The sequence below is a fragment of the Nestor notabilis genome, unplaced genomic scaffold (genome assembly GCF_000696875.1).
Source record: "Nestor notabilis isolate BGI_N333 unplaced genomic scaffold, ASM69687v1 scaffold12854, whole genome shotgun sequence".
In the NCBI taxonomy this organism is placed as follows: Eukaryota; Metazoa; Chordata; class Aves; order Psittaciformes; family Psittacidae; genus Nestor; species Nestor notabilis.
The window spans coordinates 1-23,043 of NW_009924317.1; the positions used below are offsets into that span (position 1 = coordinate 1).

The 23,043-nt window shown below is 40.0% G+C and overlaps 1 protein-coding gene across 1 annotated transcript; it reads right to left on the reverse strand.

The window, feature by feature from the left end:
- Positions 1–674: 674 nt before the first annotated feature.
- Positions 675–22,204, reverse strand: SH3BGR (SH3 domain binding glutamate-rich protein). Its single transcript, XM_010012551.1, has 6 exons — positions 22,025–22,204; positions 15,231–15,311; positions 9,486–9,599; positions 4,893–4,922; positions 2,786–2,908; positions 675–1,167 (listed from the first exon to the last, which is right to left on the reverse strand). Exons 1-5 carry the CDS (start codon positions 22,145–22,147, stop codon positions 2,828–2,830), a joined length of 429 nt encoding a protein of 142 aa, XP_010010853.1. The 5' UTR covers positions 22,148–22,204; the 3' UTR covers positions 675–1,167; positions 2,786–2,827.
- Between the last annotated feature and the right edge of the window lie 839 nt (positions 22,205–23,043).

Sequence of the window (23,043 nt, forward strand, 5' to 3'; positions counted from 1 at the left end):
CCTCTCTGGAGAGACTCACCTCGGCAATTCTACGAGTGTAGAAACAGCACAGAGAGCACTGCTTCCCCATCAATCCCCTCCCAATAATTACAAATTCAGATGTATCCGCTCAGGATGTTCCAGAAACCTCCACAAACTTTTTTCCACTTTATCTGTTCAGCCGCTGTTCAAGCGCTCATGGTGTAGGTCTCATCTTGAAAAGCCAACCTCTTCCCGATCTGAGTTAAACATAAACTTGTGGTTTCTTTGGAGATTGTATGAAGCCATAGGCTACTTTCACAATAAGCATTTTTCATGCCCTCCCTTCCTCTATAGGGAGTTTTTATAAGGGACTGATATCCAAGCTGCTTCCTCCTCAGTGAACTTCTCACCAACAGTTACAGCGTGAATGTGTATTAATTTTCTCCACTCTCCTGGAGAAAGGAGTGTGTATACATACATATCCATGAAGGCCAACAAGGCTTCAGCAGAAGGGACTGGGACATCTCTTTCCTTCAGTGAAGACTGTGTATCCTCATGTATCCATGAGGATACACACCACCAGAAACACCCGCAGGAACATAAGGCAAGGAAAAGGACTTTGCACAGCCTTTGTAATGATGGAGATGATGGAGATGGAGAAAACTTTATAGATCTAGGGTTGAATTAATGCTTTTGAAGACAAAGAAGAGAGATGACAGAAAATGCATTTATTTAAACTGCTGTACAATGGAAATCGCAATCATTTTCAAAAGCCAGCTGAGGGAGAAGTGACTCACATAGCTTGCACACAGGAAGCCTCTTTGCAGTTTTCAGCACTGAATTTCTTTTTCTCTAAATACGTTATTTGTGTGAGTGCAGTTATCTGCTAAGTGGCAGCAACATAAACATGGAGAAAGACATGGTTCCTGCCCTGAGGAGCTTACAATCTAAAATGTGACACAGACAATACTATTCCAACATATAACGATCAATCAACTGAAATATCATCAGTCAGATATACGAAGACCCATTCTAACAAGCAATTGGAATATCAAATATATATATAAAGGCAAAACATAGTACAGAGTGGTATCTTGTTCTGTTATGTATTTATATGTTCATAAGCCTACAGGCATGAAAGGTAGTGATGATTGCTTGAGAGATCAATTTTATTTTCTTTGTCAGGGCTACTCCAGCTTGTGCTTCCTGAACAAAAATAAGGAAAATTAGGTTAGAATTTAACACTCCTTCTATGATTTTACATGTCTGAACACTGGACAACATTCGGATGAATTAACTCCTATGCAACAGAGGAATACAGATTTGGGAGAGGCAGAGTGAAAGAGGTGGCAGATTTTCTGTCCTTTTAAGGCATTGGGTCTACACATCAGCATGCAGTTGGTGAAAACTATGGCAACTACCAGAGGCAGAGTTAGCTGGAACCCCACTAGTTCTAGGAAGAGCATATCACATTCTGTGTCTGTAGTTAGGAGTCCTGCCACGCAAGGGAATATATGCTGGAAATTCCAACTTTCTTGTAGGTTAACAGCTTTTGCCTAGTAAATGACTGATTGTTGTTTCTGTGCAGAGGAGAAGAAACAATAAGTGAAAGAAGAAAACCTGAAAATTAAATTTGAAACTATGTGCTGATGAAATTTGAGCAAGATTGCTCATACACCTACACAGGCACAAATTCTGCCTCCCAGATGCTTCCTGTGTTGAGGTTTGAAAGTCACATTTGGCCTAGTTTCTCAGGCGACTGAAGTAATTTTATAGTGTGTCATATAGAGAGAGGTCAGTCTCCTCTCCCTTCCCAGTAAATTTTTTTTTTTGTAACAGTTCAACTAAATTTGAGAGGAGAGGGGTTGATCTAAGACATGAAGCTGCTAAAAGTTGCAGTGAAATCAGTAGCTGAGTAAGAGAGAAGAGGTACAAATTCTTATTCCAGATGAAAGAGAAGCTGTAATGTGTCTAACAGTTAGTTGTACATTTGACCCATCAGTTGAGCACTTTGTGCTTATGTACTGACTACTCAAGCAGTACACACCTTGCATAGAATCATAGAATCAACTAGGTTGGGAAAGGCCTTTGAGATCATCAAGTCCAACCATTACCCCAGGACTGCCAAGACCACCACTAAACCATGTCACTGAGGACCTCATCTACACAGTTTGTGAACACTTCCAGGGATGGTGATTCCACCACTTCCCTGGGCAGCCTGTTCGAATGCCTGACCACCCTCTCATGAATAAATTTTTCCTAATACCCAAGCTAACCTCCCCTAATGCAACTTGAGGCTGTTTCCTCTTGTCCTATTGCTTGTTACTTGGGAAAAGAGACCAGCCTAACCAGTGCCGAGTACAGGCGGATGATCGCTTCCCTGGCCCATGCCAGCAAAGCCCTGGCCCATGCAGAGAGCTGCTCTCTGCATTGCTCATACTTAGGGGACACAGCAAAGAGCTAATGGGGTACTGTGGGAAGATGCTAAGGAATATGCACAACGCAGCTATCAGAAGCCTGGCAGAGAAGTGAACATTGTAAGAGCGATGGGAAATGGATGGAAGAGCCTTCAAAATATGGTGGATATTAGGGATGACAGAGACAGCTGTGTCAGATTCATTGATGCCAGAGAAACGGGAAAATTAATGGATTCAATAAAGGCAATAGTTCTTACTAACTGTTATGTTTCAAATGTAAACCTTTTTTGGTTTTGGTACATTCCTTCCATTCTTGTCATTGCATATAACAACAATATGTACAAATTTTTCAAGCGTGTGTTACTTCAAGAACATTTAGAAACTGTGCTGGATATCTTAACAGTTACCTGAAAACCTGTTCAAGAAAGAATGTGTCACAGGGAAGTATACTAAGACTCTTCTTGCTCCTCTACTTCTTCCTTTTCTTCTCCCTCTTCCTTTCCTTCTCCCTCTTCCTGCTTTTCTTCTTCCTCCTTTTGTATAGAAAATAGTTGTAGTAATCATGTATAAATTGAATAAAAAACAAACAGTCTTGAAATGCAGAGCTTTGCTTTTACAACTTTTCTGTTTCTGCTAAATGCAATATTATTTGAGCTTAAAAAAAAAAATAGAACAAAGAAGTAAAGCATAGAGCTTTTAATCTTATCATGCCAGGGCTCTAGCTTTCTGGAGTTAATAGGCAAGTGCTGGAATATAAGAACCTTCTTAGAGAGGTTAGAACATGGTACATGGTTAAGCTGTAAAAAAATGTTCAAGATCAAGTGAGGATATGAAATATATGTAAATATGACAAGAAGTTTAGTATTTTTAATTATACACTTTCTTGGAGAAGTAAACAAGTCAAGATTCATGGCACGTGAACTAGGCTCCTGAATAATCAAAAAATCGTTCAGAGTCAGATAATACAGCCTTGTTTCTGTTTCAGAAGTTTTTATGTATCTCTTTTATATAGAAGAAATGGTACAATTTAAAGGCAATAGCCCTTTGCTTCAGTCAACCAAATGAACCGTTATCTGAAAGCTAGCATTTATGTAAGACAGACAACAATCTGCACTTATTGTCTTTTAAGAGCTAGTAAATGAAGCTTTGAAGTGTAGTCCTACTTCGAAAAAACATGAAAATTGCATTGTAAGCTTCTCTGCTCCTCTTCCAGCAAATTCTTGTTCAAAGGCACTCCTTCTGTGAGTATAAATGAGCTTTATCTCAAAATGTTATCATACACTACCTAGACTACAAAAATTATGGTAGTTTTTTCCTGGCATAATCAATCAATCAAAGAATACATAATTAGTATTCAGTCAGGACTGCAGGTAGTATGAGTAGCACAGCCCTTTGGTTTTCCTCTCAGACACATACTGTCTGTACAAGAGCCACATCTGAGTCATAGAAGTAAAATCCTGTTTAATTATGTGCTGGGGAATGGACCTGTTGTAACCAGATTCTTGAATCAGTTTTCAGTGAAAAATCACTGCACTAAGGGATCATCCCTGCAAAATCAGGAAGGTAATATGAACGTCCACACAGGTCAGCTGGATTAGTTCTTGTGCCAAAGGAATATTGCCTCTTTCAGTACCCTCCCTCAGGAAAGGGGCCTTCCATTAGCAATCTTTGAAACAGGCCCAGGCAAACCCACAGACAAGCAACATCTTTCAGATTTTAACAACTTCAGTTCAAAATTCAAGTTTATTACCTCTTACAGAAAAAAATGGTCATTTTGCTTGCTTGAAGCATTAGCTACTGGTGTCAGGGTGCACTAAGCAGCCTCAGCAGCCCTCGCCAGCCTCACCAGGAGCCCCCACACTTAGCCCATGGAGGTCCATTCCAGCTGCTGGGTCCACAGTGCATAACTCTGACAGCAGGCATGTGTATGTGTTCACATGTATATATGCATATATTGCAGTTTGGAAGTGGGAAGATGTGAATGTGTTCTCTTACTAATTGATGGTCTGTAGTGGAAAATAGCCTAAAGTAATCATTAGTTTTCCTGGGAATACTGAAGAAATATTCAAGGCATAAACTTGTAATGCTGGGCAAAGAAGAAAACTGCGTAAGAATTTGCACCTGGGTCTTGCAAATTCTGGCAAGGAAAATATTTCCTTTATAGGCAGAACTGCCTAAATTATCAGAAAGGCTCTTTCACACTCACAACACTGAAAATGCAATCAGCATGGTGTCAGTTAGCAATTGTCAAAGATACAGTTGTCTTGGAAATCCTTGGCACATTTTATTGAAGAATCTGTGAAAGACAATTTCTCTTCCATTTGCATTTTTTAATGATTAGAGGCCTATCTTTGTTCCCGAACAGTAACACTATGATATGACCAATAATTTTCTCTAGCTGAATATAACACTAGTATTTTTAGTTTCATGAATAAAAATTTACTGAGTGAAGCAATGAGACTGAAAAGGAATTAAATGCATGCAAACAAAAGATGAAGGCAAAATATACTATACCCCTGTTGTTGCATGTTCTTCCTTGCTTTCCTACATAAGAGATACAAAAGAACATGTTTAAAAGATAGATCAAAGAAAGAACATCAGAGGTAATACACATGAAACAGCAGAAATTAAACACTGGATTTAGGAACATTATGTGGAATTCTGTGGATTTATTTTGAGATAATGTCCTTCAGATTAAATCACAATGCACATTTATCCTAAGCTTTTACTTTCAAAAAGGGCTATAAAATCATTAAATACAGCTCTCTTTTTCTCAGTTACTTCCAATTAAATCTGGTTCGTTGATGAGCAAAGAATTGGAGCCAGGGTTTTGTTTGCTTTTTCAGGTGGGGTTTGGTGTTGGTTGTGGCTTTTATTCTTTTTTTTTTAATTGGGTGGTTTTGAAAACGAAAGTTAGATCAGAATTATGTAGAGTCTTATCTATGTTATACATCATCGCTCAGAATCTGGCTTGCAATTCTGTTAACTGTTGTAGGCTGGAACAGATGCCTTGGCTCAGCAGTACTTGGGTATAAGAAATAATACAAGATGGTTTTTGACTATAGATCAAGCAAAAGTGATGAAGAGAAGAAAGATACAAGAGAAAAATTACATAAATGTACAGTGAATATAATTTCATGTTAGATACCAAGCTGGTTATTGGAGAGGAAAGCTAATCTTACACAAAATCCCAAAGAGAAAGGGTGGATGGAATAGTACCATTCAGAAGGCATGAGTGGTTGATATGAGTTTGCACAGAATGAATTGAGATAAGCAAGTGAGCTGCAGTGCCAGGGTTTATATGTGGCCTGGGGAACTGCTGAGACAGGGCACAGACCTGCATTATAGTATGATTTTTGAACATGTTTCTAAGATAATTCTGCCCTGAAGTGAGCCTAATCTGTACTGCAAACTGATTTAACTGGGGTACCACTTAAAGATATTCTAACCCTCAAGCTAAAACCCGACGTTAAAATCAGATAGTAAAATAAAGAAAAATTATTACCATCATATCTAGTGACCAGCAGAGCCCTTGCTTTTCCATATGCAAAGAAGGTCACAGTGTTTTCCTCAAAAAGTTCAAAAACAAAGGGACAGACAAAGCAAGAAAAAGGAACACTATATCCCAACAAGATGGATCCTCAACCTTCTCCATCAGAGGGTGGTGATTAGGAATGGGAAAAAAGATTAGGAAGAAGTCAAGGATAAGCCTGATGAAGCAATTAGGGAAGGAAAGTATGCAACAGGTTTAAGGTGAAAAAAAATTCATAATCTAAAGAAATCCTAGTGTAGCTGTCCCTTGGTGACCCAGGCTGAAAGCTGTTCCTGTTACTTACTACTGCATCTGTGTAAGAGACTTTCTATTTCAACATCCGCTCTGAGGTTTCCTGGGTGCTTGTTTGAATGAGGAATGCAGCTCCTGAAGCCTAGGCAGTCTAATGTGAGGTGTATGAAGAACAACCTTTTGCACTGCCACTTATACCCACCACTTTCAGGAGGCAGCTATTGACTTAAGAGTTTTGTTCTTCAGAGGGTTGGAGTCTCTCACTGGTTGCCTCAGGATCATACCAGCCTGAGACAAAAAGCTGGAGCTTCTGGGCTCCTGCATCTCCCAGAAAGGGCAATAGAAGCAGTAGGGGAGGGCTGCAGCCTCCACAAGTACCCATATTGACCATCAGATGCCATCCTTGCTACTGAGGCATTAAGGAGCCCTCTGAAATCCAGGAGCCTTCATGCAGCTCCACAGCTGAGACAGTCAGTTTATTTTGTTATCTGTCATATGCTCATTGGCAAAGACTGAGATATCTTCATCTCGCCAAGACTCTTCTAGAATTTTTCCATAGCACTGGCGTTTCTCCTGCAGAGTCACTGGAGAAAAGCCAGCTGGGTTACACCCCGCGTGAGAGAGTAATTTTTAAGGTGGTATGACTGAGTGCTAAACATGGCCAAAATGCCTATACTGGATTCCCACTGGTGTACCAATTCAGAAGTAGAACATACAACTGTGATGCTTAAGTTACGGCATTTTGGTTTGAGGGTCTGTGAAAAGGGTAAGTTGACACTCCAAAAGGTACCTGACTACTGTTCAAAAGATGCAACTGTTCAGCTGCAAAACAAGGTGGGCCACTGATACAAAGGCCACCCTTTCAGAACTCAGTATACAGAGACCAGCTCTTACTAAGCCAGACGGGAAAAAAAACACATGGATGGGGAGAGCACACAGAAAACATCTATTCAGTGTGGAAAGCAGTCAAACAAGATGTGCTGGGCTGCAGTATGAGAGGAAGAAAGGGGAATGCTGAAAACACTGTGTTGTTATTACATGTATCCTTTAGGACCTAACACCCAGTGGAGATACTCCAACAGCAATCTGGCAGTCTTTAAATGTATTTAACTTCATAAAAGCCTGGCCAGGTAATGAAATGTTATTCTAGCTTCTTTTTGTAAGGGTAAAATCAGATACAGAAACATAAAGTGGAATTCGTCTCACTGGAGCTGCCTCAAAGTTATTCATCCTCTTTGTGCTGTTTGTTGTGAATGAGAATACCAGAATTTCTACAGAATGATTCATGCCATCCCAACAGAAGTGATAACTGGGATAAACTGTGGCAAGGCAGACAGATGCCATGTCACCAAAGTGATTTGTCGTAGGTGACATGGGAAGTGGGTGGTGGAACAGGGTGAAAAATGGGGTTTTTGCATCCCTGTCAGGAGCCATTGGCACATTGCTGCTTGCAGCGGGGAGTACCCTTTCTAAAAATGAGACAGGGACAGAAACAGCACTTTTTTACTTCCCCTATGAGCTAATATACACCTGGCATAATGAAGGTGGGTATCAGAGTTGGACGATTTCAGGAAGACGCTTACTCATCCTTATGTAAGACCATTTCAATGCTGCCAAGGCTGTGCAGGTGAAAAGGGAGGGTTTGTAAAACTAACCATATTTTATACCCTCGTAGCCACAGAACTATCTGTTCAAACACACTATCTTGCCTTCTGCTTACTCCTCCGCCACTCCCCTCCCTGTAAAATTAAAGGAGAACATACTTTCCACTTACAGCTCCAATCCATCCTGTGAGAAATGGAGCAAGGTGCTTGTTGTACCGGACTGGTATTGCATTATGTCATTACCAAACCTCTCATACACAGCTGCTTGACACATTTGCAGACATGTTCCAGCATTCTGTTCTCATTTGAAAAATACTAGAGTAGACTGCCAGCCAGAATGGCAAGGTAACCTAGGCCAGCCAGGGGATGCACTGCAGTTTTATGCTAGGCTCCTCGTAAGATCCAAGGAAAATGGTATTTGATGGCACTCATGTGCAGGTGAAATTCTGAGACATGAAAAGTGTTTGGATATAATTTTAATGAGAAACTTCAGTTCTCACTGAGGACTGTCTCTCCTCATTGCCATTGCGAAATTTTAAATAGGACTTCTCAGCACCTGAGACTTGCATGAGGCCATGTAAAAGGGTGCTTTTCCAGCCTAACAATGACTACAGTCATTGTTACAAAGGGAAAAGCTTACAGAGAGGTGCTTCCTCTGGAAAAACTGCAGCTAGATGGAAAACAACGAAACAAAGAAAATGCATTCTTTTGCCTCTTTAGAGAAAGACATGATGCATTTGTGACAGCTATTCCACTGGGACTGTCTGCTCTCCAAACCACAAGAAACCCAGCAAGTCTAAGTGCTTGATCGAGCAGTAGGCCTGCCTGTTTGGGATGAGAGTCACTTGACACTGCAACATCAAAATAAACCCATCCTTAAATGCCAAACTGTCAGAGCAGCAGGAGAAATGAAGAAGCCTGATCCTTATCTCCAGACACAGGATCCGTTTCTGCTTAGTCTCTGCAGGGTCTAGATCCTGGCCAGTCATATGAACACCCCCCTGAGGAAGATACTGGCACACAATAGAATGGTCCCTTTTTGCAGGATCCATCTACTTTCAACCGCAAGTACTTTACTGATGTTAGCTAACTGCAGGATATTATCCTAGGGAATTGAAGGAACTCAGATGACCTCTTCCAAGAACCTTTAGCACTGCAGCTTGAGATCTGCCCATTTGACTGTAACGTCAGACCATGATGCAGCAGAAAGGACAACAACAGTCCCAATTTCTGCACTGCCCAGGGGTTTCTGCCTGGCCTGGAGAAGACACTGTCAGATGTGGCTTGCTGCAACAGCAGTCAATACTGGTACATGACAATAAACATTAACAACTAGATTTATGAGCCCTGCAGATGCTGGGCACTGATAGCAGCAATTTTTTCTACACAGACAGAACTCAGATGTCTAGTCCTAAATTATTCTCCATAGCTAAAGTCTGGTTCAAAATGAGCATTAGAAACCAAAAACTTCTCGTAACAATCAGTAAAAGGAAACTTCAATAAAGACAAGCACTCAAGATTCAGAGCAAAGTTCCTCAAAGTTTTATCTAGGTTTCATATCACCATGATGTCAAAGAAAATGCATCCAAAAGAAAAGCGGGACCACTCTGCAATCCATCTTTCCATCCTGAGGCACAATAAGAGGGCCTGTGGGTTTATGCTTCATGTGCTTAGCACAGGTAAAACCCTCATATCACAAAGGGAAAAAGGAAGAATTACCTGCTGATCTTCTGATTCTGACTGAGCAGACTGAGCCTCTTCATGAGCCCCTTCATCTCCCTTGTCTTCTGTGTGTGCCTCAGTTTCATCTGTGGCATCAGACTTTTCAGTCTCCTGGCAGCAAAGATGACATTGTAAGTTTTGTGGCACATAACCAACAATTTCTATAACTTGACTTCACAGTTTTGGGAGGTGCTTTTTTAATTTTACTTCAGCACTCAAACAAAAATATACCCTTTTGGACATTTTCCTGTGAAAGGAACACTTGTTGGCATGTTGATTTGTTGGTAAAAACATGGTGTGTAGGGAAAACATGAATTCAAGCACTTCTTCCTCTTCAGAGCATAGCAGATTCTCTCACTTTTCTGTGGAAAGTCTAATAGGAACTGACGCTCACCCTGATGGCACATTCTATATTCAGGAAAAAAAAAACCCCAAACCCTTTTCTCCAGTATGCATTCCAATTAAACTTCATCAAGAAGCTACAGAAAATCAGAAGTAATGAAGGATTTCGTATATAGTCTCTTTAACTTTCTCGCTTAAAATCATCAGGAAAACTGTTCCTCAGTTCACACACCAGTCTACCAAATCTATTTATTCCAGCACCATGAACAAGCAGCTCCTAGAAGGCTCTTTAAGTCCTGTGGTACTTTCAGCTAAGTAGCTGTGAAAGGTCACACTGAGTCACATGCTGTGTCAGATAAAAGGAGACCTGTATAGCCTCAACTGGAACAAGAAAAATAGGATTAAATTTAAAAACATGAAGTGCAAAGTCACAGTGTTTGGGACAGGTAGTTCTGGGACAGGGCTTAGAAACAGATGTTTCTACCATACTTTGAGAGCTTGTTAGCTGATAATCATCAAAGAAGAAAAAGATGGATGCATTTAAATAATCACAGAATAACTGAGCCATGAATATGATGCAGTAGTGAAAGAGGTAATAAATGTCATCCTGAATCGTATGAAATGAGGTATAGCTGGTGGATGTGAAAGCAAATATTAATGTCACTGTATGAGGCCAAGGCGAAACCTCCTCTGGAGTGCTCTGTACTGTTCCAGTTACTCAGGCTCAAGAAAGAGAAATTCAGACTGGAACAGGTGCAGAGTGGGGCTTTGGGAATATTTGAGGGAGTGGAGAGCCTGTCTTATGAAAGGGTGACAAAAAAAGATTCATTACTTTAATCTATTGAAAGTAATGCTGTGAGGGGATATGATGGCTCCCTAAAAATAGATCAGAGTAAACATCAGGGAGTGGTAGGATAAGAAAGAGCACTGAGGTACAGACCGGCTGTAAATAAAAATTCTAATCAGCAGCAGTATGAAATTTTGGAAGAACTTTCCTAGCAGAGACGCAGAGGCAAAGGACCTCATTTGTTAAAAGGCAGTTTTACCACTTCTGAGAGGTGATATCTACCATGGTTGCCTTCAGCAACAGAGAATTGGGCTCAGGAAAGGTCCTGTTCTGTGTCATCCTAAACTCTACATGCTTTGGGCAGAGCAGCATGCCCCGACAGACAACCAGCTCCTTTCTCATCCCTGTGACCGAGCCCTTACAACTCATCTACCTGGTTGGTTTGGGTTTTTCATGCTTTTCCACATTTTCATTTGCCTCTACAGTTAAACAAAAGCCCCCAGTCATGACCTCCTGTCCTTTAAGCTTCACAAGTCCTCCTCCAGTGTCCTCATCCATATATGGTTTCTTCAGCCAGTGTACTTAGCCTGCAGAAGCATGACATAAGCACAGCTATCTGGCTGTTAGCCCCAGAGCAGACTTGGGGGAGTGCTGATTTAGGGATCTTTGTCCCATGATGTGGTGTGCAATATAAGACATGACCTCCTGCTGGGATGCTCTGCTGGATGGGGACAAAAATTACAGAAGAGAGGTTAGGAACATTTGTAAGCAGGTTATCAAGACAAAGTCAAGATGGACAAAATAATTCTGTAGTTTCACCCTTTTCCTTGAAACTTCACTGTGTAAGATTTGGTGCCCTTTTGGCAATTTGTTCTGGAATCATGGAAAATACGTTTTATATCTAAGGAGCTTGCAATGAAAAGAGACTAGGCACATAAGCTCCTAAGTCCCCCCTCCTCTCTGCAGAGCAAAACAACAGCAAAAAAAACTATCAGCAGCAAGCCTCGCCCTCCCTGCAGTCCTTCCCAGTGCTGCATTGCCCCTGCCCTCCTGGCAGCAAAAGCCTTTCCAGGGCTGCATGGTGAAATGAACAGCAGGCTGATCAAGATTAAAGCTTTAAAAAGAAAAACATTCCTCTCTCACACAGTTTGTGCCCTCTGTTACACAGCTGCATGGATGTTTTTGCCAGCACGTGGGGGATGCTTGAGGAGAGGAATGAGCAGCTGGGAGTAAGCAGAAGGAGCCAGAAGAAGGAGGAAGGAGAAAAGATTACTTCTTCTGGCAATATTGTCTCATTTCAAGTCCACATAAAACTGTGGGCTCACTGCACCCTGATGCTGGTGGCACTGTTATTAAAAATTGTGATCGATTGTTAATATCATTGTTATCAAAAACAGATCTCAGGGACATTTGTTTGGCTTAATTTATCTTGTACTTCTCCCCCACAAGCTAACAAAATATTTGAAGAATAAAATATGTAGTAACACAGCATATATTGACATTCTCTAGTGCAACACTCTGTTAATACATTGTTTTCTCAAGCAAGCGATAACTTCTTTACAGATATTCTTTGTAGCAGTTTCTAAAGTGAAAAGGATAGTGTTAATGAAAACTAAATTGGTTATATATTTATTTTCAGCATGTATATTAACATGTCATTTTAAAATTTATGTACTCAATATTTTTGGGAGTTATATATAATACATAAAGACTGAAGATGGCATTCTAATTAAAATTAACCTATTGTGTAAAACTATCTCAGATGAATCATACACCTACTCAGAACATAAGGCAAAAAAAGTCGTAGCTGAAAGAACTAAACTCTAGAAGCGGCATGTTATCAGCCAGAGCACACACACGCACACATACACACACACGTACAGAGTACTTGTTAATTATATGAAGAACTGTGATGCCTGGAATATCACCATTATGCTAGCTCTCCATAGAAACAGAAAATTTACTTTTTAACTAATTTAAAATGAAGTACCATTTATGAAGATTGGGTGACAGGTAATTTTCTTTTTAAATAAAAGGCACATACTGTAGATTTGTAATTCAAAACAGTCTTAGCAGAAGTCTTCTTCAACTAAAAGACTAAAGCTCAAATATCTATGGATTTTGGGTTGTCAAGATTATGGATATTAAGAGCCATAATGCTGAGGTTAAGGATTTAAGTACATACAAGATCTGAAAACAGACCTTCAGCTCAAGTAAATGAGCTTCACCAAGTTCACAGAGAAATTGCAAACCTAGCTACAAACTACAGGATTTCTGGACTTCCAGACATACCAGACTCACTCACCCTGTAAGTGTAGGCTCTGGCACCACAATACCTACTCCAATACCTACCAGTAACAGTTCAATGTAAATGATGGACAAGTAGGTCTGGTGAAAAATTGTAGCCACCTAACCCAGAGTTCAGGGCTACAAAAATGAGAATCTGCAGAACTGAAACATGTATTCTGCGCTTAGCAGGCTGATGTGGCAATGGATTTAACTATAGGATTTTGTTGGGAAGATATAAGTTGTTGAGGGAGTAGGAAAAAGTTCCTCTCATTGCTCTAAAAAATAGTCTCAAAACTGTCCTAGATCAGGATCCTAGCAGACTGTGCTATAAAACAGAATCATGGTCAGTAAAGAGCTTCTCTACTGCTGATGCAAGGTGACACAAAAGATGGATGGAAAAGACACCTTCTAAGGCAAGTCTATAAAACATGTATCAGCTTTTTATTAATCTTTGTAATGTCTCAGTGAGGTAAAAATCCCTAGAAAGCAAATGGTTACTGACTGTTTCGTGGCATTTCCATGCTTTGTAGTTTCTTTTACAAATTATCACCATATTCCAAAAAAAAAAAAAAAAACCAAACCAAAAAAACAAAACCAAAGCAATTACTTAAGAAGGAATTAGTAGGAAACCCTGTCATATGTGTCATAATCACCATCTCTTCCACACTTATTATTTCAGTTTCGTGCTGCTGGAAACAATGTCACAAGCCATCCACTGTAATTCATGCTAAGGTTGTAGTGACAGCCTAATGAAAGGAAAGCAGAAGCAGTGCAGCAAGGTTATTTGTATGACAAAGCACAGCCAGACTGTCATGCGGTGAAGATGGTGAGAATTAACCCCTGCAATAAATGCTAAAACACTTGTATATGTCCCTTTCAAATTCAGGAACAGATTCTAAAAGGGAGACAATGTAAATATACTTCCAGTCTTTACATGGATTCTTTAAAAACACTCTCACTTATTTCCACTTTCTGGACTGAAATGATCACCATCTCTACCAATGAAGCAGTTAATAGGCATAAAGAATACTTGCTTGCTACTAATAGCACTAACACTAATCTGCCCAGCAGAATGTACAGAACATATTATTGTCAACATTTACAAAGTCGTCACAAGCAGAAACTGCAATAGCCTCTGCTAACAGCTGGAAATGAATGAATTCTGTTCTGTTACTTGGCTTCATGGACACACTATCTAACAGAACCATGCAGGAAAGAGCAGATAATATATGAAGTGGGAAGATGGAAAAATGAAAAAAAAAAGATGTATCTTTTATAATGATTATAATACATAATACCTGCAGTTCTTTAAGCCTTTCATGGCTTTGCGGATGTTAATTAAATGAATTCTCACAGACCCTTGTGAGGTAGGCAAGTTTTTTATTTCCCTTGGTGGGAGATGGCACAGCTAAAGCAGAAAGTTTAAATCACTTGGTCTTTATCACACACGCACTTTGTGTCGAAGACATTTATAGCAGCTGTGGCTCTCCCCTGGGTAGCTCTTCATCTGTAGCTCTTAAAATACTTAGTAAAGCCTCCTTTTTCTCTCTGCTTTCACAGAAGAGGGAAAACTGAGACATATACAACAGTATTTCACTCAGAGTGGCTACACAGTTGGCTGCAGAGTTGGACCAGAAAACAGATCTCATGCTCCAGGGCAGTTCTTCAGCCAGGTCACCACAATGCAGCAGAGTTCTCCTATCACTCTGGCTCATCACTCTATTGATTCATGTGTTTAGTTGAATCACCCATGTTAAAGATGGCAACATTTCATTATGATCTAACATGATCTAGGATAAGAAAGCTGTAATGCTCTCAGTTATCAAACTTCTAATTAGAAATAGACTTTATCTCCTCAAGGCACCCCATAGTGCCAGTCTGCACGTACACATAGAGGATGGGATGGGTCCACACCCCAGCCCCTCTGTTGGTGGCCAACATAAACCTTGTTTGCTCAAGGTTTGATGCAGTTGGGGGGAAGTGAATGTGTCTTGTAAGTAATGAAACCTATAAAATGTATTAGGAAATTCTGCATCATTTAAAAGCTAAACATGACAAAATACTGCTTTGTATAAACAACAACTACAAAAAAAAATAAAAAAAAGTCATCATCTGTCGGCATAGTAACAAGCCTGCAGTGAAATAAGGTAAGAAAGAAGTATTGTCTAATATTTACTGAACCACCCACTTCTTTTTTTCCCATTGGACCAGCATCTAATGTAATGCTTGTCACTGCCCCTTATTTGACATGCTGAGTCACTGTCTATCTTCATCTTTTATTGAAATTAAATAAGTGCCCCCCGTGGAAGGACAGCAGCTCATACCTTTGTGCCTGGAGGAGGAGCAAGACCCAGGAATGAATAAATAATATTTTCTTCTTTAGCAGAGAAAAAAGATTCAAAATCCTAAAAAAGGAATGAACAAACAACAGAGAATTGGTAACAAAAAACAAACAAAAAGCACAGGACGAAGAGACTAGCCCAGGCAAATCTTTCTTATATTGATGAGAATGACTATGCGTTTGTACAAGCACCTGCATTATCTAAGCCCCAGGAAGAAAACTCAGATAAAGGGAGTTTCACACTGGCTGGCAAAATGAACAATGGGCAAATCTCTCCAGAGATTTAGACCTTAATTATATCACATCCATGTCAGAATCAGATAAAATTAAGCATTTCATTTTAATGTGCCTCAGCTGTACACACCAAAGCAAAGCTGTTACCATTTAAATGTTAAAATAAAACTTGCAGAGAGAAAGAACACAAAATAAGCCCTCAAGAGCCTGGACAGCTTTATAGCATATAAAAGGCAACTGTCAACATAATAGCACAATGATAATGAGGAAACTGTTTATTTTAAAGAAAGGCACTCTGGTTAGAAAATGCAATTACTTTTCAGATAAACTCAGCAAAAGATTGTGTTGTTCCTTCTGACATATATATACCAACCAAAATGTCTTGTCCGCATGTGAACTGAAGTTAAGTAGTGTTAAATGCTCTATTTTCTCTTTATATATATATGAGATATATAACTGAATATTATAACTGAATATAACCGAAATACATGACTGAATACATTATATATATTAATATAACTGAAAAAAATTGAGGGATGGCTTCTATCCCACCACCTAGAACTTGCACGGTCTTTACAGTGTTCACCTGTACAACTTCCCTATCAATTAAGGAAGCTCTGCTATCACTAGTTTGTTACTGGTAAGTTCAAGACTCACATCACATGCGTGACCAGCAGATCAAGGGAGGTAAGCCTCCCCCTCTCATGAGACCCCACCTGCAGTACTGCATCCAGCTCTGGAGCCCCCAACACAACAGGGATGTGGAGCCATTGGAGCAAGTCCAGAGGAGACCATGAGGATGATCAGAGGGCTGGAGCATTTCTGCTATGGAGATAGGCTGAGAGAGTTGGGCTTGTTCAGCCTCAAGAAGGGAAGGCTTCGGGAAGACCACATAGCAGGCTTCCACTGCCTAAAGGGCCAACAAAATGTCTGGAGAGGGACTTTTTACAAGGACATGTAGTGACAGGACAAGGGGGAATTGCTTCAAACTGAAAGAGGGTAGATTTAGATTAGATAGTAGGAAAAAAATCTTCACTCTGAAGGTGGTGGACAGGTGGATTGGAACAGGCTGCCCAGAGAACTTGTTCATGTGCCATCCCTGAAGTGTTCAAGGACAGGTTGGACAGGGCTTTGAGCAACTTCATCTAGTGCCCACCCATGGCAGGGGGGTTGGAACCAAATGATCTTTACGATCCCTTCCAACCCAAACCATTCTATGATCTTACACAGGTAAAAATCAGCATGTACTTAAGATCTCAGCAGAAACTCTGGTCATAAATTACTGGCCCACAATCACACAGCAGCTCTGTGTAGGACAGGGGACATGTCTGCTGAGTCCTAGACTACTGCCTTGACCTCCTCCCTTGATCATCCTTCCACTCATCCAAAATAACTCCAAAAATAGAAGCTTGTAAATAATAAGGTGCTGTCTCATCCTCGAGACCTATTTGTAAAGCTGGGTTAGGACCTAAGTTGTCTTACTGGACTTTTTTAGTATTTCCACAGAATAAATTATTGACTATGGGTAATCCTAGGGAAAAGCTGGAGTGATAGTTTAGAAGTCGGTGTAATGTCCACAAGACTGGAAGCCATGATATTTCAGTCCAGTTTGAAAGAGGTAACATAGCTTAACAGACAGGATAAATGACAGGCCATTTCACTGATTTATCTAAGGGACAGATTGGCTTTCACACACACCTGGCACACTTTACACAGTAGGAACTGCCCGGTCTGAGAGAAGCCCCAGAGCACATTTTGCCCTGACCTGCTGCTCCAGGCCACCCATTTCCCATATCATCTCTGTTGTTTTCATGTTGCTGTGGGATTCTCATTACATAACTCAGGTCTGCCCTAAGTGTTTAAGAAAGCCAGTGGCTCAAGCCTAACCCATAAATTTAGGAGCAAACCAGCAAACAAAACCCTGAGGATTTTATGCAATTCAAAGGGCTGAAATTTGGCATGGGCTTTTGAGAGGCCATACAAACACAGGAAGCTTGTTTCCTCCTGCATACCACATACTCACAAAAGAGCCTAAGCAAACTCTGGCACAATATGTCAATAGCTAGGAAACAAAGACTATAACAAGGAAGGGCCATGAAGTGAACTTGGTATTTTATACATTTTGTTAGTGCCTCCCATGAGGAAAAGCAGCAGATGGCAAATGTACTAAAAATCTCCAGATACACATCCCTGTAGATAATCAGACCCAAAAGCGTATGCAAGATATGTGAATGACCAGATGAACTCCTTATAAGAGGAGGATTCAACCTTCCATCGTATCAGATACTCCTTGGCAACTGGTAGTGTACAATGACATCCCATAGAAAATGCGGTATCTTGTAGTAAATGGAAGGTCGCTTACCTTGCTTAGTACACTGAGGAGCAAGCTGATATGTATTTAGCATGGGGTAAAAACATGACTACAGTGATCATGGAATAGGTTTGTATTGTATATTTGCACTCTTACTTTTCTAGCGGTGACTTGTTCACATTTCTGTTCACTGAATGACCAAAGATAACTGTTACCAAGCAGGCAGTAAGAAAAACGAGCAGTAACAATTTATTTCAGATAAGCAATAATCCTTATGAGAAGACACGAATAGTCTAGGCAGAGGATAGTGGTGTCATTTGTCTCTGCAACTAGTCTTTGAAAAATATAATGAATCTAAATGAATGAAAATATAATGCATCTAAAAGAAAAAAATACTCCATGAGTTTTTCTTTATGATATGAGTGCATATGCACATATACACTCTACACTATCATCTTTCGTATAAACACTGTGGCAATGACAGACAGCAGAACAGCAAAATTGGGCATCAGTGGAAAGTTCTTCCCCACATAAGTGGTATGGCACCACGTCACAGAACACAGAGGGGGCATGGAAACGCCACCCTTAGAGCCTTTTGAAACTCAGATGGGCAAAGACCTCAGCAACATAAGCTATCCCTGCTTTAAGCAGCAGGCTGGGCCACAGACCTCCAGAGGTCCCTATGATTTTCATGTTTTACTTTAGCAGTTATATGAAACACAAGTCTTACCTAATAATTCAGAGATTCTTTCAAAAAGTATGTACATGGGTATTTTATATTCTGTAGATTGCAGTTGACAGAGAAAAGCAGAGATTACAGCTTGCAGAGAAAACCATTCAATTTCTTTCCTAGTTTTCTAGGGTTTTGTTAAGCAAAAACAAAGACAAGAGCAACAGAGTGCTCAATATATTTAGAAAGTGACACAGATGCAGACATCTGTCTAGACATGAGAAAAAAGCAGCTTAAGAAAAAAAAACAAATCAGAACATAATTGCCAACAATGATGTCTTAGAATGGATACTTAAAATTCATGCTATAGCCAGGCATAAAAAATGAATCCATTTCTAATCTGCTTCAAGTGGCAATACCAAATATCTGAAAGAAAAATAAGATTCAAGCTATTTTATAAGACAGTGTTATGCTGCTCTGACCTCAAGGAAAAGCTGCTCACAGTTGGTATGTTTCCATAAATCTGTAAGAAACCTTCATTTCAAGTAGAAATTAGGTGAAGCAGCTCTTCAGGGTCAACCAAAAGATGCAGATACTTTCATGTTATCAGCAGAAAAGCAGGTTAGCAACAGGACTCATTATTGCTCATTATATTATGATATCAGTCATGGATCATATGTCAGCATGAAAAGGAAGTCTCACTTTTTCTGATATCTGACTTAAACTTTCTTTGCTGCACTTTTTGTTCATTGCATCTTGTCTCACTGCCCATAAGGGTGGAGCAGAACATATTTTACAAAATCCCAGACCCACAGGATAATTCTCAGGTGGGAACAGACTTCAGGAGACCACCTAGTTCAACCTCCTGCTCAAAGCAGGGTCAATACTGAGTTCAGACCAATAATTAATTCCTTTTTCTGCAGCCCTTAAAATATTTGAAGGTTGTCATGTCTTTCTCCTAATTCCTCTTTCTCAGGGTAAGGAAGGAAATCTTTTATCTTGAATTTTCATCTCCCAAGGCCAGTGGTCCCAGGCCAGCATGCACATGTGTGAATGGGAACCAAACATACGGGACAATTGACAGGAAGGAAAGAGAGGGAAAAGAGTGATCTCTGAAAGAAGAATAAGTGGAAATGAAATGTAGCAAGTTTGACCTGAAAACAGAGGACTACCTGGGAGTGAGGAAAGAAAAAACATCAGTAGGAAGGAGAACTATGGACTACACTGGACTAGAGCTGTTTAAGCTAAAGATTTTGGCATAAACTGCCTGCATATACCCAGGCTACAAATTAAAAGGTTTCTAGATGCCACAAGACTGTAACTTGAAGACTGTAACTAACAAGAGCAACATATTTTAAAGGGACTTTCATAAATTCAGGATACTGGACTGATGTCCCTGACTCAGACCTTTGCAATTCTCAGCCCTATTTTTAATAAAGTGGCTGAGGGCAAAGGATGTGGTGCATAGGGGAAGAGTTAAGACGTATCATTTAAACCATAAGCAGCATAAACCAGTTCTAGATTTCAGAATGATGGGTCTGTTGGACATGCACAGGTTATGCAGATAAGCGGAATGCAAATCCCAGCTTTATACTGTAGACATGTTGCAGAAGACATTGTGTCAGTTTGAGGAATTTTGCGCCAGTCTGCCAGCCCCTGGCCATGTTCTCAACCAGCCCACATAATCACACTTCACACTCTGTGCAGCTCCCTTAAGGCACTTTTCCCTGAGGAGAAGGATGAGGCTCATGTACTCATATGGATCTCTTTACCTTATTTATTTGGAAATAACAATGCTATAAATTGGTCTTTGTTAATTACTCACTGGGATCATTAGCTATGAGCTTTGAAAGCAGTGCACATGGGAATTTTGGAGAATTCTAGACTAATTGTAAATTTGATTTAGTTTTTAAATTGATAGCTGCAACTGCTTTCCGGACCCCTTTCCATATGGAGGTGTCTTTGCAAAGGACTCTTTCTTAAACTTGAATTGATTTCAACATGTAGATTATTTTGCTTCCTGAACTAGCTTCATACATGGAATAAAAACTATATTTATAATTTACTGGCAAGACTGACCAGCTGCAACACTTGTAAGGCAATTACTCTTTAATTCACTATATAACATCTCCAGGGCATATCAGAAATATTTATTGTAACACTGGCTGCTGCAAAATCCACAGTAAGATGTATCAAATTACATTTTTCGTTGGTGTAGATTGGATATTAAAATGCACATGAACTCTAACCTACTAAGTTGTCTTTTAAGATTCCTATGAGAAAATGAGGAAACAGTTGCACTCCATTATACATACTAGCAGCTTTTGCTCTGAGAGCACTAAAGTTGATTCTGTAAACTCAGTGGCATGTAAATCCCTTCTCTCTCAAAACAACGTTTGCAGTAGTTCACACTGGATTTGTGGAGTAACTTAAAACTGGGCTCACTATGTGATCTGCGTTTCAGAGTACTTTGCAAGTTCATTTCAGCAATCATATCAGAGTACTCTCCAGGCTGTGTATTTCCATCCAGACTATGAGAAAAAAACTGTCTCAGATATCTCTCTTGATTCACAATCATAATATTCATGCTGGTACAGTATCATCTATCACTGCTTTGAACAAAGTCTCTCAAGAGAAGTAACCTGTTACAAGAATGTATGAAAATACAAAAGCATCTGATGAGCATTACAATTTCTGTTATGAAAAGTTGGATGTTGAATAAACAGTATAATTTCAATAATTCAAACATACTAGAACTATTCCAGTCAACTATAGTTCCTGTTTGTTTGTATATTATAATGGAAAACAAAGGTTACTGTTCACGGCCCCTGGTGTCTGAGACATCTGCTTGACTTCCTAGCAGCCCAGATGAGCCTGTGTCAAACAAAATATCAACATTCACCATGTAAAATTAACTTAAAGTTCAAGAAGCAAAGAATTAACTTAAAGCTAGGGATAGGAGATCAGCCTTGCTATAAATCTCACTAGTCTTGGGTAGCTTGGCATTGTTAAACCAGATTATGGAGCATTTACTACTTGAAGTGCAGCTGAGCTGTCCTCATAGTCTACATTTGGTTATCCTGAGATACTGTGTGAAGAAGCCATAGCCTCACCTACACAGTAGTGCCTTTGGTCTGCAGGAGCTGAAGTGAGAGTTCAGGCAGAGAGCCAACAGCAGGACAACTGTGAGTAAGCTATACAGCAGGAGGTGGGAGAATGTGAGAGAAAAATACAGAGCTCCTCACAAGACAGCAAACTTCATGCATTGCAGTGAGCTCTGTCCCCTGCATAGGCTCTGGATCTCCAGGGGATAATCCATACACTGTTCAGCAGAGTTTCTCTAGTCAGTTTTCCCTCCGTGTGTATTTTTCTCTTCAAAAGGAATAATCTTTTATTTCATTGCTTTTCTGTGCCTAAAAATTGCTTTCTGATAATTATTCTTTCAAAGTGAATCTCAAGTTGTCTTAAGGAGTTTGTTTGACACATCCTACTAATGGAAAAGAGCCACTTCCTGTGAAAGAAGACTTTCTGAAGGTATTTAATTTTCCAAACAGCTTCTTACCCCACAGTACCGCTCCTCATTGAAGATCTGTGGAGGGAGGGGAATTCCATTTTGAGGCTTTTTTTCCCCTGGGACATTCTCTCTCATCCATTTCCTGTTGTCTTCATCACCTGCTATGTCCATTTGCTGAAAATCAATCTTATTGGCTTCTAAAAAGCCCACTACTTCTTGCTGTTTCTTTTTTATCTGGTTAGGAAAGAAGAAAAACAGAATTCCTTCTTTAAAAAGATCTTTTTTTTCCTAAAATAAATTGCTATTACAAGCAGAACTAATGCAAGTATGTCAAGTTGGATCCACTACTGCAGCAGCCCCCAAACTTTTTAAAGCTGATATTCAACACCGCTGCTCAACACCCAGAGTGTTGCTATTTCACATTACTTCCTCCTCTCCCACTGCTCCAGCTTCTTTCTTTCCTCCCCGGAAGCAGTGACATTTCCATTTAACAAATGAGGCTCAGCAGGAAGCCTCCTACTCTGTTCCCAGATCTGAGTGTGGTGTACAGATACCTAAGATTATCCTGCCTGAAGTCAGTACAGGCCTGAAAATGTACATTCTCCTCAATATGTAACACTCTCCTTTTTCCTACTCATCATATATGACATTTAGCTTTCCCTGAGCCACATGTTTCTCTCTGTCCCTGCTCTTTAATGCTAGGCATAATTGAGTATGAGTGAAAGCTCAATCGAAACCCAGTACAACTTAACTCCTGTGCTTGAATACTTCCCGCATTACAGAATGATGTTCAAGCTGGACCAGGAAGAACATACTACATACAAATAAAGTATGTTATACACAGCTTTTGTGCCACCTAAAGTTCAGTCATGGCTCTCATTCCCTTTGGTGACAGTTCTGTATAGACCTAGGATGCAGGCATCAAGCTTATAACCTACCCTTTTCCTTAGAAGTTGTAATACTCACTATACTGCTCTACGGAACGCTACTCCTCACCAACGTTTAAAGAACTTCCCGTTTTGTACATGTATACACTCATTTCCCGCGGTGCGCAGCTCCAGGGAGGA

Excerpts from the sequence above, each read along its gene's own strand:
- SH3BGR (XM_010012551.1), bottom strand. The coding sequence starts at position 22,147 with ATGGACATAGCAGGTGATGAAGACAACAGGAAATGGATGAGAGAGAAT. Across the intron at positions 15,312-22,024 it reads ATGAGGAGCGGTACTGTGGG|GATTTTGAATCTTTTTTCTC; the intron begins GTAAGAAGCTGT and ends TTCCTTTTTTAG. Across the intron at positions 4,923-9,485 it reads CAGAATCAGAAGATCAGCAG|GAAAGCAAGGAAGAACATGC; the intron begins GTAATTCTTCCT and ends TCTCTTATGTAG.